General features: G+C 37.8%; 1 protein-coding gene across 10 annotated transcripts in view; it reads right to left on the reverse strand.

The window, feature by feature from the left end:
- The window catches only part of DENND1A (DENN domain containing 1A), a 206,067-nt gene that overhangs the window by 81,298 nt on the left and 109,250 nt on the right, over window positions 1-15,519 (reverse strand). For all 10 annotated transcript variants that reach the window (XR_008469271.1, XM_054220418.1, XM_054220423.1 and 7 more), the window contains exons 11-12: window positions 11,332-11,377; window positions 2,477-2,578 (exon numbers count right to left, since the gene is read on the reverse strand). Coding sequence is in view for 9 of the 10 variants with exons in the window: in XM_054220418.1 (XP_054076393.1) it covers window positions 2,477-2,578; window positions 11,332-11,377 (148 nt within the window). In the remaining variant the exon portion in view is untranslated. The remainder of the gene's footprint in view (window positions 1-2,476; window positions 2,579-11,331; window positions 11,378-15,519) is intronic.

Genomic DNA, 15,519 nt, shown 5'->3' on the forward strand with positions numbered 1-15,519 from the left:
CCTATGTCTGTTTGGATCCGCGGAGTAAAAGATTTATGTTCATTCTCGATCTCTGAGAATCAACAGTTTAGGTAGGAACAGGACTATCATGAAACTCAAGCACAACTCACTACCTCAAGCTCTAAAACAATCAGAGGACTTCATGGCATTGTTTTACTTGATTAAAAAAGCCGTTCAAGGAGAGGGGGAACAGCTTTAAAAATTTTCCACTGGATTAATTACCTGATGGTGAATGCATCACTCAGAAGCTGTTTCTCCTCACTGTTGAATATAGATAGATTTAATCTAGCAAAGTAAATTTTGTGTCTATTCAGCAACGCATGAATTGCTCACTGTTCACGTTAAGTAGGAAAACGGGCAGAATAGTTTGACATTACAGCCATTTATGATCATGAAATTGAAGCCATTTTTAGTTTCTCAGATCATAAATGCATCTGTTTAGGCTGAGACCAGTGGGGAGACACACTCCCAGAATCTCCCCATCCTCCCAGGGAAGCAAAAGCAAAAAAAAGAAAAAGAAAAAAAAGTATAATGGATTGGCTTTAGAGTCTCCCTGCTGAGATGAACAACTTGATCCACTTACAGTTCCAAACACATGATGCATGAAAGAACTGACAGAAATTCAATTCTTGCAAAGAAGAGCAGCTGCTCTCTAGTGGTCAAAGCCAAATATTAAGCAGTCTGGAGGAAAGGGAAAGACCTAGAGGAGAATACTTTATTATCTAGGTAACTAAAATAATGAAACAAAGCTAAATAAGACATAAACACCAATCCCAAACATTAATTACACAATGCAACATGATTCAAGTTAAGGCTTTGTTGCGACAAATATTAATCCCAGCTGTATTTATATAGCAGTTGTGAAAAAAAATACAGCATGTACGCTATTTGTGAGCCATGCCAGTTAATTGAATTTGCTGGCAGCACTTCCTCTGCTATGCTCCAAACATCCTCCGAGATAAAACGTAGCTTTTAAATAGACCTGTGGAAAACTGAATCAAGAAATTTGAACTAATAAAACACAACTCTTTACTGTTATAAAAGTGAAGTAAAAGTAAATAATGAAAGGAAGGAAGTCTCTTAAAATTTATTACATTCCAAAGCTTGAAGTTCTGTGTTTATTGGTGAAGTCTCTTCTGATGTTCTACAGTGCGCCTACAACAGCTCCTTTAATGAAGTCTCATAAAATCTAATATAATACTTGATTGTTGACAAATCATATACATGTTTGAGGCCCCGCACTCACTGTATCCAGACATTTCTTACATAATTCCATGAGATTTACAAGTCTGTCATTCCCGGGTTGTGGATAATGGCACGAGCGATGACCAGCTGGCAGATTTGGATGCTGGGAGCGAAATCAAAATGAAAAACTATATAAAGCCAGAAAAATTCATGGAAGTAACTTTTATAGACTAAATGCTTGACTAAAGCCAAAATGTTCACAATCAAGATGGACCTTTTATCCAGAGCTCGCTGTTTTCCAGGAATGGATCGCACCACAGATCGCAGAAAAATATGGGATGGCACAGGAGGCAGCACTGGGTATTCACCAGTACTTCAGTTTTTCTTCAAATAAACCAGCTTATATCGAGCTCCCTGCATATCAATTTTATTTCTCAACTACACATAAAAAGGTATAGATCTAACTGTCAGCACAATATTTTGAACTAGTAAAAGAAATCCAGATTTTCCCCTGCTGTTTTCTCCTAAACAGTCCTCCACTCTGACTTAAAAATAGCTTCTTACGCTTTTACTCACTTTACCGCTCTTCCCTCTCAGCTTTAGTGAAGACGGTTACAGCAGCAAGTACCAAGCTGGATGCATTTTTCTCATTAAAGGGAAAGATCAAGTAAAGAAAGAAAGAAAGTTCCAAATTATATGCACCGAGCAGTGCTAGAAGTGAATCTGAAGTAGTCCATTTGATATCATAATTCAGGACATAAAATGCAAAAGTTCATTAAAACTCACCTGGAAGAAGTCACGAGGAAAAAAAAGCTCATTTGAAAACAAAAGTTATCTAAAATGTAGGATTTTTTTTCCCCCTAATGGAACAGATAAGGACGGTTTGAAGTAGTACTACTTTTTCACGCCATGAAGAAAGAAGTTTGAATTTTTGTTTCCTGTTCAGATGTACCGTAACCTACATGGTCTTCATTTATCTTTTTTTTCCCTATAAAAGACTAACTCTTTAGATGAAAGCTGATCACATCATTCCAAAACCGAAACTGGGTTGTTGCAGCTTTTCCAGCTTACGTGCACATTAGCTAATTTTCATTAGGAGGCTTAAAAATATGTCTGCAAATGTTCAAACAAACACTGCTTAACACTTCCAAACAGGAAAGAACTGAGGTAAAGCAGTTTTCTTATAATAACGAGAGTAAGATGGTGAGACACCTCAGTTACAAACCGAACAGGTCAGAAGGATTTACACTTTTTAGTAATGGAATAGCTGAATAATACACTTCATACATACCACATCATTAGGAAGGCTCTGAAGGTCATCAAAAGGGGTTTCCAGTGTGTTGGTGTCTACATTTAGAATCACTACATCTTCCAGGGCCATATTTCTTACTTTCTAAATACGAGCAAAATCAAGAAAAGGGAAAGGAAAATATAAGTATGTAGAGTTAAATCTTGTGCATGAAGGACACAAGCTGTGGCAGAACATCATGGCATTACAAAACTTCAAGCATTTTAAAGACAATCAACACTCCTGTCTTTCTGACATCAGTTGTTTTATTCATTCACATTTCACAATGCTGAAAAACTAACATTCAATTTGCAGAGGGAAGTTCTTAACATTGTGCATACCGAAATTTCTCAAACTAGAGAGTAACTGTTTGAGATTATTCAAACGAAGATTTATTTCAAGCACCTCTATGACGTTTATCTTAGTTCTGATATCCTGTTTGCACATTTAGCAGTTTCTACCATAGGCAAAATTTCAAGTATATCTTTTTATATCTAGAAATTCATTTAAATACAATAAATAGGGGCTTTTCTAGGAGTAAGAGTTGCGGTAAGTCAGCGATGGAAATTGGTTTCCAAATCCCAGGTCGAATTTTGCAGCTCCAATAAATAACAGTTGTAAACTTGTCTGTAACTAAAATGGACACTACCAGAGTGTAATAAATAAATAACTAAAATTTAAAAAAGCTAAAAGAAAAATAACTCCACCACATCCTGGTCTCTTCATGTTCACCAAGTCTGAACTTTTTACCCTGTTCCCATGAATTGAGAGAAAGAAATGTCTCTAATCTAGTTTGAGTGTTTACATCATCCGTAGCAGCTCATGGGCATACAAGAGGAAAGGAAAGCCTAACCTCCTTCTCAAAAGGAACGATCATTAGTACCGTTGACTTTAAGTGTCTAAAGGTATTGGTGATCTAAGCAAATTTAAACATTGTCAGACTTTATTTCCCTGCTTAAACAACAGTAAAGGAATCACTGATATGAAACAGAGCAGCATTTAAATATTTAACACTTTTTCCACTAACAGGCAAATTGAATTTTTTTTTTTTTTTAAATTTCCAGTGACACAGTAAACAAACATTTAATACCTACATACCTACACATAGGACCAAATGCAAGTTACTGAGGAGGAAAATGAACAAAAACATACTCAATTTTTAATTAAGGTTTTGTGGGGTGGAGGGAATTGTTTCCTTTAAAAGAAGGGAACTAAAGCTCTAAAACAATGGCAAAGTTGAGCCTTAGGCACCTAAATAATTACCTTCAGTTTTCAAGGCTCAGTCCTCTGTCTATAAAGAAAACTGCTGTGTACTTAGGGGGGAAGAAAAGCCAACAACTATAAAAAACACTTTGTAGACATTTAAGTTTAGGTCTTCCATGAGAAATTTCTTTCATTTAAATGAAAGAATATTCTGTTTAATGCTTTCCATATAAAAAGCACAAGTACTGCATGACACACCAGGTACTTTCCTCTACATTTCAGGAACCAAAGGTCACTCTGTTGGCTGCATCTGATAAACTCTAAAGCAATCCAGGAGTCTTGCTCCTTCTAGGAGTCCGGAAGCACCAGACAAACTGATTTGCTCCTTCCTGTTTCAGAAAATTAAAAATCTCACTTATACTCAGAGGAGCCTAAAAAGCTCCAACAAAAAGGTCTTGCAACGTACTTAACCAAAGCCAGAAGCTTGTCAAAATCGAGTGCTAGTAGGACAAGACAGAAGGAATTAAAACCTTCTCTTGATTCCCACCGAAGAAGCAACAAACATGCCTGAACTTGTCAGAGGGTGTTTCTGTAACTTTGGTGATGAATCTGCACCTTCCCCTCAGCAAAAAGTCGGGGATTTCTGTAGCAAAGACCAGGCCTGTGACAAGCGGCTGTTCAAGGAGGACAGTACAAAAGGATGCTGCTCATGGGGCAAGGGCTACAAATGCTAATTCAACATAATCATCTCCACACACAGCCCAGAAATAATCATATCCAAAAGGAAGGTTAAGATTCAATTCCGCTGTGCTATACCTCTACAGTGGGAAGAGCACAACCTTACTTTAAAACTTCTCAATATTTTTATTAAGACAGTGGATTTCCCTGGAGAGAAACCCTAAAATTTAATAAAACACTTGAGACTAACTTGATTTATAGCATCTGTCTTGCAATGCATTTGAAAAAAATATAATTTTGCAGTGGTCCAACTGTGGCTCATCCTAGAGAAATGTAGATTGGCCAGTTCATCTTAATCCTTATTTGTTTCTATCATCTTTCCTTTCACTATAATCTTTGATAAAGGTATTATCGGATAGTTGTAAGGGCCTCTCTCAAATAATCAAATGGTTCTTTTGCTAAACATAGTACCTTATCAGCCCACCTGACCTGGAAATAAAAGTATTTACTCTCTTGTTGGAATGTTAGTGAACATTCCCAGCATCCAACTGCATTTCTCACATTAAATCCCATTGGGCTCTATGAATCGCAACTACACGTAGATCATTTTGACAGGTACAGTTGTAATTTTCTCAAAATACGAAGAGGCAGTCACTAAGCCACATACAGTTGTGTTCCATATTTCACAACTTCCTGAATATCTAAACAAAATTTTACAAATAAAGCGATACCTGTTACACAGAATGGATTATATTGCTGAAAAAAATGTGGGGAAGCAAAGAACAAGAGGAAATATGAACATTACAGTTTCCTTGTAATATTTTACTACAGACAAGGGATTTGCTGAGTCAAAAGAAGTGATTCAGTGAAAACATGCATCACATATCACTACTGTAAACCTTTCGTAACCATCCTTACCAAATCACTTGTAGCCATAATTAATCATGTAAAAACCATCAAATCGAACTAACATCTACACCTGCCTTTTATTTTAAATGTCTCTTTTTAAAAGAGTGGAGAGGTATGGAAAGCTGGTTTAACAAGCACACTGAACCCATTGTTTATGGCCTCTATAAACATGGCTTAGTAAGAATTACTGACTTAATCAGAGAGAACTTATCTCCTGGTGAAAAGAGCACTTTAAATTTCAGAAATGGCACCTTTACTGTGAAAATCTCTTAACTTTTCAAACAAACTCCAGGGGGCCTTAAACACCAGGTCAGTAAATAAGCAGCAGTTAGTGCGTCTGTCCTGCTCACAAGCAGCCAAACACTTGAAGTAATTTAAATGTTTTATGTGAAAGTTTGCAAAAACTCCAAGAAACTATGCTCTAATAGAAGCATTAAGGGGTGTGCCTCTGTTTCACTCGGATCACATGCTAGAAGCAATAGTCATCGATAATACTAACATGACTTTATACTAAATGTTATTTTATTATCTCTGTCTACAGTTGGCAGTTTTTGCATTTCCTACCATTAAAAAAAAAATCTTAAGTTAAATTTCTTTCAGATGAATAATTGTATTGAATAGTTCATTTAAAAAGAAAAAAAAACAAACACCGCCCTCCTCCCCCCTTGAAAAATGGGTTTGCATAACTTCATGGCTAAAGTGGTGCCAAAACATAAACCAAGTTGATCATGAGGTTTCATAACCAGATACAAATGTGATCAACATATTAAAAAATATTGTATCAGAAAAAAGAAAATGTACCGTCCACAAATCCCTTTGGAAAGGCAGAACAAAACCTAACATTTTTAGTAGTTAGTTTCTATATTATATTTGAAATTATTATGAAAGCATAATTCACAACAAGTCTAAAATCCATTTGCTTAATGACTTGTCTCTACTTAGTTAATAGTTTCCATTTATTTTCTTAAGAAAAACACCACAACGCTGCAGACAACAATGTGTCAATCTGGCTGCCAGAAGCAGGAAAGGCAACGGATATAAAATTTTATTATTTCATGCCCCAACAGCAGCCAGAAGGACTTAATGAAATCACCCTTAGATTTACAATCTGAAATAGCTATTCAACAGACAAATCTGGTTAAGCTGGATGTGCCCCCTGACCCCCCAGCCCTTTGATCTGGGCACAGCAGGTGGGCTGCGGCCCCCTCCCGTGCATCTCCCACTCTTCCGCCCATCGCCCAGCCTTGACGTGCGGTACCCTGATCCTGTACAGGTGATGCTCCAGATCCTTATCACAAGCAGCTGTTGCCAACTGAGTGACAAACATCACTAGCGCTGGCCTAACGCGACTGCACAACGAAGAAAAACCTTCTTACTGGTAAGTCTACTTGGTACTGCAGTGTTTGTCTGTCTTAAAACTTACACCTCAAACATCCACACACAGAGAATCTCTTACTAAAACACACTTATTATCTTCATTTTTCCAATAACTGGATAAAAGAAATTCCATATGTAATTTGTCATATTTTGAAATGCATTTTTATCAATACTCCTGAAACCACGTACAACCATATTTATAATATTTGTGAGTGACTAAATTACATTTAGTTTTTTGAAGACCTGTATTTAAGTATACATATAAGCCCTTCATTTAAACCGTGTAAAAAAGCTACACGTCTTCAGTTATAGCTAGAAAAGGCAGTGATTTACTAAGTATATGGAAAAAGCTAAATATGACTCCTTACCCCAATCAAAAAATATAATTAACAACACTACCACTGGGAGATGCCAGTGGCCAATGACTTCTCAGGGAGACTTCTGCGGCAAGGGGAAGCCATGTGGCACAGTCAGGACGAGGCCCAAGCCGATGTACCCTGTGTCTCAGAGTTCGTTAGCTCAGACCGCATGCACGCTGACCGGCGCATTCTCAGACTGGGCCACGAACAGAGCATCCTCACGCCCAGCTGAGAAACACCAGGGAAATATGTCAGAAAGTGCTGCCAGAACATGCGCGGGGGGTTGAGCGGAGTGAACCCCCAGCTCTCCACTCATCTCCCCACGCAAGCGAGAGACCATCGACACAAAGTGAGACCAGCTGCCATGTCCTAGCGTATTAAAGACAGCATGAATTTTAGTGAACCTTCTTTTCCTAACATGAACATATTTACTCGTACCAGATTAAAATAAACCCAAGATCTGCTCGTATTGGTTTTGATATGCACAGCTGTCCTTTACGTTTAGGAAAAATGTTAGAAAATCACTCTGACAAACGCAATGTGGTTTCACACACAAATTCCTTCTGGATGATCTTGCAAGAATTAAAATTCTAAGTCCCAGAAAAAGCCTTTGAGGGACTGGAATATTAAAAAAGAAGATAAGAAATACTTTTCTAAGCATTAACTTTAACTCTTAAGGTTAGTTTTGTGCCTCGAAGAGACCGTGATAAGGGTGGGCATTATTGTTACTCGACTGGCTGGACGCCGGGCCCAGAGGAGGATACTGCCGGCAGCTCAGCATCTGACAGCCAAACGGGACCGTCCCACCGCTTAATCAAACCCACATGTGCCTAAATTCCAGTCGGTAGTCTACTAGGTCAAGGGCATTCCTCTTCCATCAGCGCCATCACACTAATAACCTTCCCTACAGAAACAGTTGCTGAAACAATCGTTTACTATGACAAAATGTAAAAGACATAAGTTTGACACCACTTATAACAAAAAGGTCAATTTAATATAATTTGAATGCTAAAATAGCATACAGTATGCAGGTAGAAAATAAAACAAGGTTTTCAAAGGGGTGTGTTCGGTTGATAGAGTTTAATTTTCCTATCTCGTTATTTATCAGTATTAAGTACTTATCTTCATCTAATATGAATTCAATTAGTTCCGTAAGCACGTTCCATTATTCATGTGATAGCTCCAGCCTTGCCTATCCAACAGCTTATAAACTTTTAGCCTTCTTTGAAGTCACTTTATGGATTGCTAAATGGAAATCTTATAAAGAATGACTAACTAGGTGATGATAGAAAAGCTGAAAAATAAGAGCACAAAACACAGCTCTATATTTTCTACCAAGATTTCCCCTCATAAATCAGTTGGAGCCCTCTGACCTATAACAGGAGATTATCTTATCTCACTGGAGAACATTTCAGTCACAGCAAATTAGATTTAACAGTCAATGGATACGCTTGATATTTTAATCATAAGAAAAATTTGTCATTTTCCATTAAAATAACTGCTCCTTCTACAGAGACCCCATGTAACACGGGAAACTGCAAACTAACTTTAAGATACACAGTGGTTTGGAAAAAATCTTTTGAGGCGAGAGGGTGTATTTTGTTTAAAATCATTAACATTTCTGCTATATTTCTTCCAGAGCACCCACTCCAAGACAGGTATAGCAAAAACCCACAGAAACAACACTAAAGCTAGAATATTGGGGGTTTTTCCTACATTCCAAATTCACCCTTCCCTTTAGACCACAGCTTTCCCTGCACAAGTTTAGGCTTCCACTAACATTTACGCAACAATGACAAATTCTGCAATTGGAGCTGCTGGAGCAGAACCGTGAGCCGATGCAATTGCTCCCATGGGCTCTACAGAAGATAAAGAGTCCCCCTGTCTTAACTTGAATAGAAGACCGGGGAATCACTCCCTTATCCTGAGACTGGAACTCGTGGATTAACAAAACACTTTTAAAGATCTATTTGCTGAAATGTCAGCATTTAATGAAAAATGAATACTGGATAATGACAGTGGGTTTTAGTTGTAGTTCATAAAATTATATTGATACGGAAAAATTAATACATTGTATTTTTAAAAATACACAACTGACAGATCATGAGGAAAAAAAATTGTTGTTGCTACTAAGTTGTTATTCTAACCAAAAAAGCATAGAATTTTATACCTACATGTGAAGAAAAGGAGAGAGAGTAAGCTTTCAGCATCAAAACCAAACAAAGAGGTAACGTAGTAATTGTCTAGCTCATTTGACAAATATCACCTTTCCTTTGCCCAAGGCACAGAAAAATTATGCAGTACTTGCCAATAAACAGATACAGTAGCCCACTGCGTGATTTTATTTTGTTTTTCAATGGAAAAAACACACAGTTAGCTGGAAGATGCATTTCTCTCTGGAAGTATTCAATTTATTCTTAAGAGCAGAGGAAGGAGAAAAGACAGTTTGTTTTATTTATTTAATTTATTTCATAAGGCACTTTGAATAACCGTACTTTGCCAAAGCGTGTCTGTGTTCCAGAATCTCCGGCTATTCAAAAGCCATACTGGATTTAGTACTAAACAGATTTTTTCACAAGTTACTAAAACGGATGAAAATTGGCTTCTCCGGGAACAAGTCCTTTTTTTGAGTTTTTACAGATGGAGTTTGGAAGGCCTTCAGAGCCCTGCAGTCTGAGAATCCGAGACAAAGGAAGAGGTGCTGGGTTTATGGAGCCGGGCAGGAGTGAGACATCATGCAAAGCAACTCCGAGGTGTAACTATTAATTTTTTTTCTATACCCATTGCCGGGCTAACCGCGCAGCTCCTTGTGAGCAAAAATATTGTGAAAGCTGATAAGTATCTGTATTGAGATATTATCCTGTCCTCTACCAGGTCTCTTCCTTCTTTTTCAAATAGACAGATAGCATAAGAAGCATGCCAACGATTACCTGGTACAGATATGGGGCACAAAGTTTCTCGATCAATATGAAAAATATATGCTAGGCTATGTCTTCCTAGATATTCATGCTGTCTTGTCTATGCAGTATTCAAGGGCAATTATCAGAAACCCCTCTAACACAACCATATGATGTGCAAACAAATGTACACGTTGACTTTTAAAATAATTGCTTATTCACTAACACACTGTACTGCAATTCTGTACTTTATTTAGCAGTGTAAAGGGCATAAAACCATCATTTGTACCCAGAATGGTAAGGAAAACAAAAGAAAAAAAAGGGGTCCTGCATATTCCATCTAGCTTCTCACCAAAAAAGTGACTTCAGACTAAAATTTCTTCACATTAATGCTGGAAAAAGGGGGAAGTTATACAGCACACTAGCCTAATTTTTAACACATAAAAAGATAGAGGATCATTATTACATACATCTGCCCTAGTAAAAGAATGTGTTTGATCCGTATTTCCAGAGCAATTACACATTTTTATGGACAATTTAAGAACAAATACTCTAGTAATACACATTACATTATGTGATGTGAATTGTTATGTATCCTACGCAGTAAGCCTGCATTTCCACACACAGGTCTCTAAAGCAGGGACACAGGTCAAGTAACTTCCCAGGGCGTTTGGGGTCCCAGGCTGCCGGCCTCCCGCAGAGCCTCCCGGAGGGAACATCCCGGGCAGCGACACCTTCCACCCGGAGCAACCCCACGCAGGGCAGCTCCCTCTGGAAAGGGGCACGATTAGTAAGGACTCAGGTTTTCACAGGGATCTAAATTAATAGCTTATGTTGTCCTCCAGATACTTTTGAGGAAAGTCATCAACCCTTTCACCAGTCCTGGAAGCAAAAGCAAATGTGCTATTTCCACTTTTAGAGTTTTTAAAAAGTCACAGGAGTTACTCTGAATTGTTTATGTGTGAAGCTTTCTGTGAGGGCTGGTTTTCTGCCAGCTTTGTGTTAACATTAACAGCAAGTTCCTTCTTTTCAGATCTTTTGAACATTAAAAAAATTACAATCTGTCTGCAAAAGCCTAAAAGAGAACTGTAACTGTCAACATTTTGGTTTAATATCGACTCTGCCTTTGTGAATACAGAGTCAAACTAAGGCAGTAACGTGATGAAATGAAGCGACAGGATGGGGAGGGGAACACGTGAGCTCGTCACCGACTGCTGCACTGAACCGAGGAAGTGCCCAAAGAGCACAAGGTACCAAGTAAGACTCCCTTAAGATTTAACATTATCATGTGTGCTTAACTTCAGTTCTCCCAGCACTCCTAAATTAACAGTATTATTTAATTTTTAAGCATATGAATGAATGTATAATTGCTTGCAGAACTTGGCTCTAAATCATAAAACTATATATAGTTTCAGAAATGGTGAGAAAGACTTACCTCCATCAAACTTAAATGTATTCCAATGAGGTAGGGCATTGGGGCACTGCAAAGAGGAAAAAAACCTAGCTTTACATTCTCGTAACACTGGATTAACACATATGACTTATAAAATTAGCTACAGGAAAATACCAGCATACTGGATTAGATTTTGCTTAAAAAAAAATATTATATATATATAAACAAACCACATGTGAAGAAAATTTTATTCCATATTTGAAAGTCTTTTTTTACTATGCAATATCCTCTCACTACTGTAAGACTACTTTTTCTTGACATCAGAATTTCTAAGTGACTTAGTTAAGGTAGGTACATAAGGACAGCTATTAAATATATCTATAATACTGGGGTCATCTAAAAAACTAAACAAAATGGGTTATTATAATATTCAAAAAAAATACCCATACTTTTTCTAGGAGTATTCTTTAGAAAAATTGGTCCTGTTGCAGTGTTAAGTGGTTCATTTAATGTATACATATCACCTTTACTACTAGTTTTAAATCCTTTGAATATGGGTCCAGACACATTTTAAATAATTTATTTTTAAGTGCAACTCTTGAAATGTATACATTTACAAAAGAAAAATACAAAAATTACTTTTGAAGATTCTGATTAACTCCAGAGTTCCCGGGATATACGCCAATACCATTATTCCCTTCAGAACACAAAACGCCAATACACCAAGAGGCTCTGGGCCAAACCCGTAGCCTCAAGCGCGGGAGCGGTCCTTCTGCTACCAAACAGCGCTAACATTTAAGCGAAAGATTGATCTTTTCAGTCTTCTCTTCCATGACGTTAGCAAACACCAACACGGACTATATAACACAAGAAATACTGAATGGAAGTTGTATCTTTGTGTATACAGTATTTCTAATATTAAGCTTATTACAGGACTCCCACTCAACTAATGAGGGAAAGCTTATATTTGCACTGCTTATTAGAACACATCAAAGAGGATGCCAAAGCTGCTAATTGCAAATATGGCATATACTGCCTGTTAAATGGAAAGCACACAGACAGACACAACTTTTAAAATAAAGCTTCATTTCATTTTGGATACAGAAGCTCAAAGAGCTCATTTTCAACTTCAGATGAAAAAATGAGAGAAATGTCACTGTACTGCCTTGGATTAAAATATCTCCCATATTGCTTTTATAAGCCGGTGCCTACTGCTCAGTAAGAGAAGTACAGTGCTGAAAAAACTACTGCAAGACGCCAGACCAGCAAAAATCACTCTGCTTCTCATTTTCATGAGAAATACCTTTAAAAAAAAAAAAGTATTTACTGATGTGCATATTAATATTTATTATGTTTATTAATATACCCCCTAAAACTGCTACTCTGCTGGATGCTGACCAAGAGATGGAAAACAGCCTCTGTAGTAGACATTCTACATGAAAACACTTCGCTTCTTTTTGAAGACATTAAATGTATATAACTTCAAAACCCCCTTACAAGTCCAGTTGCAGCACACCGAAGTGCCGTGTACCACATCACAGCTCACCGAAGTGCCGAGGCCAGCGAGAACGCCCCTGCCCCAGCCTCACCCAATGCAGCACCTCACGGCAGAGAGCGTGGAGGGACTCTCCAATCTGAAACTAACTTGGTACGAATCTTGAAGGTTCTGCTTCCTTGGGAATTCCACAGGTGAGAACCAGAACATACATCCAAGTTCTCGGACAGGAATTTTTACCATACAACATGATACACACTTACTACATATGGATTGCTGCTCAACTGAGGAGTATTTTTATTTGTCATTTTGCGTGTTTTATTTGCGACAAATGCCATCTCTTTCACCCACATCTCTTCATTTCCAATGGCCACATTCCAGGAGCAAGAAAATACCCAGTAATTTTATATTCAAAGTATAAACCATTGGTTTAGCTGCCAGCTGCACAAATGCTCAACTTCCTCGCGTGCCTGGCTGTGCCGCTCAAGGCTCCTCCTGCATGCACCGAAATGAATGTGTTTCTAATTAAGTAGTTTCATGAACACGACAGCTTCAATCTCAAAAATACAAAGTCTGAACCTCGGCAGGAAGTCTTAAGACTGCAAATGTCTCATCTAGTGGAACCTTGGCGAATGTAATGAAAGGAAGCAGGAAGAGTGCAGTATTCCAGAAAACCAGCCATTTATTAACGTCTCCAAAAGGGGAGCCTGTCCCCAAGCGCAGCAAAATCTGAACCTGTAAAAGTTAATTAACTGTATCATGCCCATCCTTCAATCCTCCAGTTTATCAACAAAAGAATAATAAGAATGCCTAAATCCTTAAAACCATGCACCCTCAGAAAGATTTTTAAGGAATTACAGGAAGATATGCCTTAAGATGTATGGACCAGCTTTGGATGCAATGAATCGACTTGTCCATTTTCTAGTAAAAGACATGCCAAAAATCAAATTATCGAAATACCTATTTTATCAAAATTAATTTTGTTTGTCAGAACTGACATTATTGGTCAACAACACATGAACAGCAGACCAAAAGCAAAGATATTTTAAGGATTATTCACCATGATAGCTCCTTATACTCACAAAAGTTTAACTAGGCAAATATCACAAATAACCTCAATAAAATATAATTCCAGTAAAGAGCATAACTATTTCAAAAAAAATCTACCAGAGAGATTATATTCTGCTGTCATCACTCATCAATCTGATTGAAAAGGAAACACACCTAAAAGTAAATGTTGAAGGTTCATGTCAGGCTTCATAAATTGCTTTTATCACCATTTTTCTTTCTCATGTGTTAATCATATGCTATTACTTAAATACTCAGCTACCACCCCGTACAAGGGAACACTGTCTGTCTCCTCTTCCCCATTCAGAGCACACTATAATAGTTCTTCCTAACTGCTAGTCAGGTCCCGAGACATGAAACGCTCAAGTGGTTTTTAATATTTTATCAGGTTAGATGTGTATTTCCAAGACTTTCAAGTGAACTTGCAGTAAGAGACATCGCTTGTTTAAACCGAGAAATGCTCCGCACAACCTTTAATCCTTCTGGGACCCGTGACAGATTAAAGACTGCCCTTCAGACCAGCCCTTACCTGCTGCTTGACACTTCATCAGTCCTGGGGCTTCTTACAACCACAACTACTAATTACTCCAAGTTGTTTGATGGCAGCCAATATCCATTAAGTGCAAAATTAAGAAGTATCAGTTTCTACTACACGTATTTACTGCTTAAACAAAATGCCTGCCTAAGTCTTTCGGAACAAAGAGAAGGGTTATTACTCCTCTTGTGCTACATTAGTTCCCAATGCAATCAGTGTTATTTATAATCAAATGAGTTACATAGGTAAATATCAAATCATTAAAGTAGCAATGCATAAGCATGAATATGGATATTGTGGACTTAATGGCTATATATTGCCCATTTATTACAGTTGCATTTTTACAATTTCTTTAATTCGTTTCCTTAGGCTAACTAGAGACCTCTTAATTATGCTCCCAAGAGGTAGGCAACTACTAATTGGAAGAGAAGCAGGTGAAATAGAGGGACATTTCCTCCTAAGTGAAAAAACCCATGCTTAAAAAATACTGCAATTCACCAGAAAAAGTAATGTAAAACCCAAGAATCTCAGAGAGGTTCATAGTTTACAGCTACACGGGGATTTGTACCATTTTCCTTCATTGTTCCAGAAAAATTGATTAGATCATGATTACTACGTTCATGTCTTGATACACAAATACCAACGTAACGTGTCGCTCTCTCAACGCCAGCACGACTTGACTCTCTAAGGTAGTCTCCTGATTTCTCTTCAGATCATTCATTGAAATGCAACCGAATTCAATCCAAAATTTATTGGGGTAATTGATGCAAATTAGAAACTTGACTGCATAAATTGGAATGATGGAGAAAACACACAGCAAGGAAACCAGAAGAGCAACTACAAGAGCTTTTAGTGAGTGCACAGATGTACCGGGCTAAATCGAAATGCCTACCAAGAGGCTGAAGACGGAGGCATCATTGTTTCCCGAGCAGCAGGAGTACTCGCTCTCCGCTTACCCCCTCCACCTACTTAACGGAGCATATTGAACTATATGCAGATTTAGAAAATGGGAGAAAGGGAGTTAAAGAAACTCCTGGAGAAAGGGAAAACTCCACCAACAGAAACGTTTGTTCAGCAGCTCTGCCAGGGTGCTCTAAGAAGGTGGCTCTCAGAATATATTAATGCTGGCTGC

The sequence above is a fragment of the Rissa tridactyla genome, chromosome 14 (genome assembly GCF_028500815.1).
Source record: "Rissa tridactyla isolate bRisTri1 chromosome 14, bRisTri1.patW.cur.20221130, whole genome shotgun sequence".
Classification (NCBI taxonomy): Eukaryota; Metazoa; Chordata; class Aves; order Charadriiformes; family Laridae; genus Rissa; species Rissa tridactyla.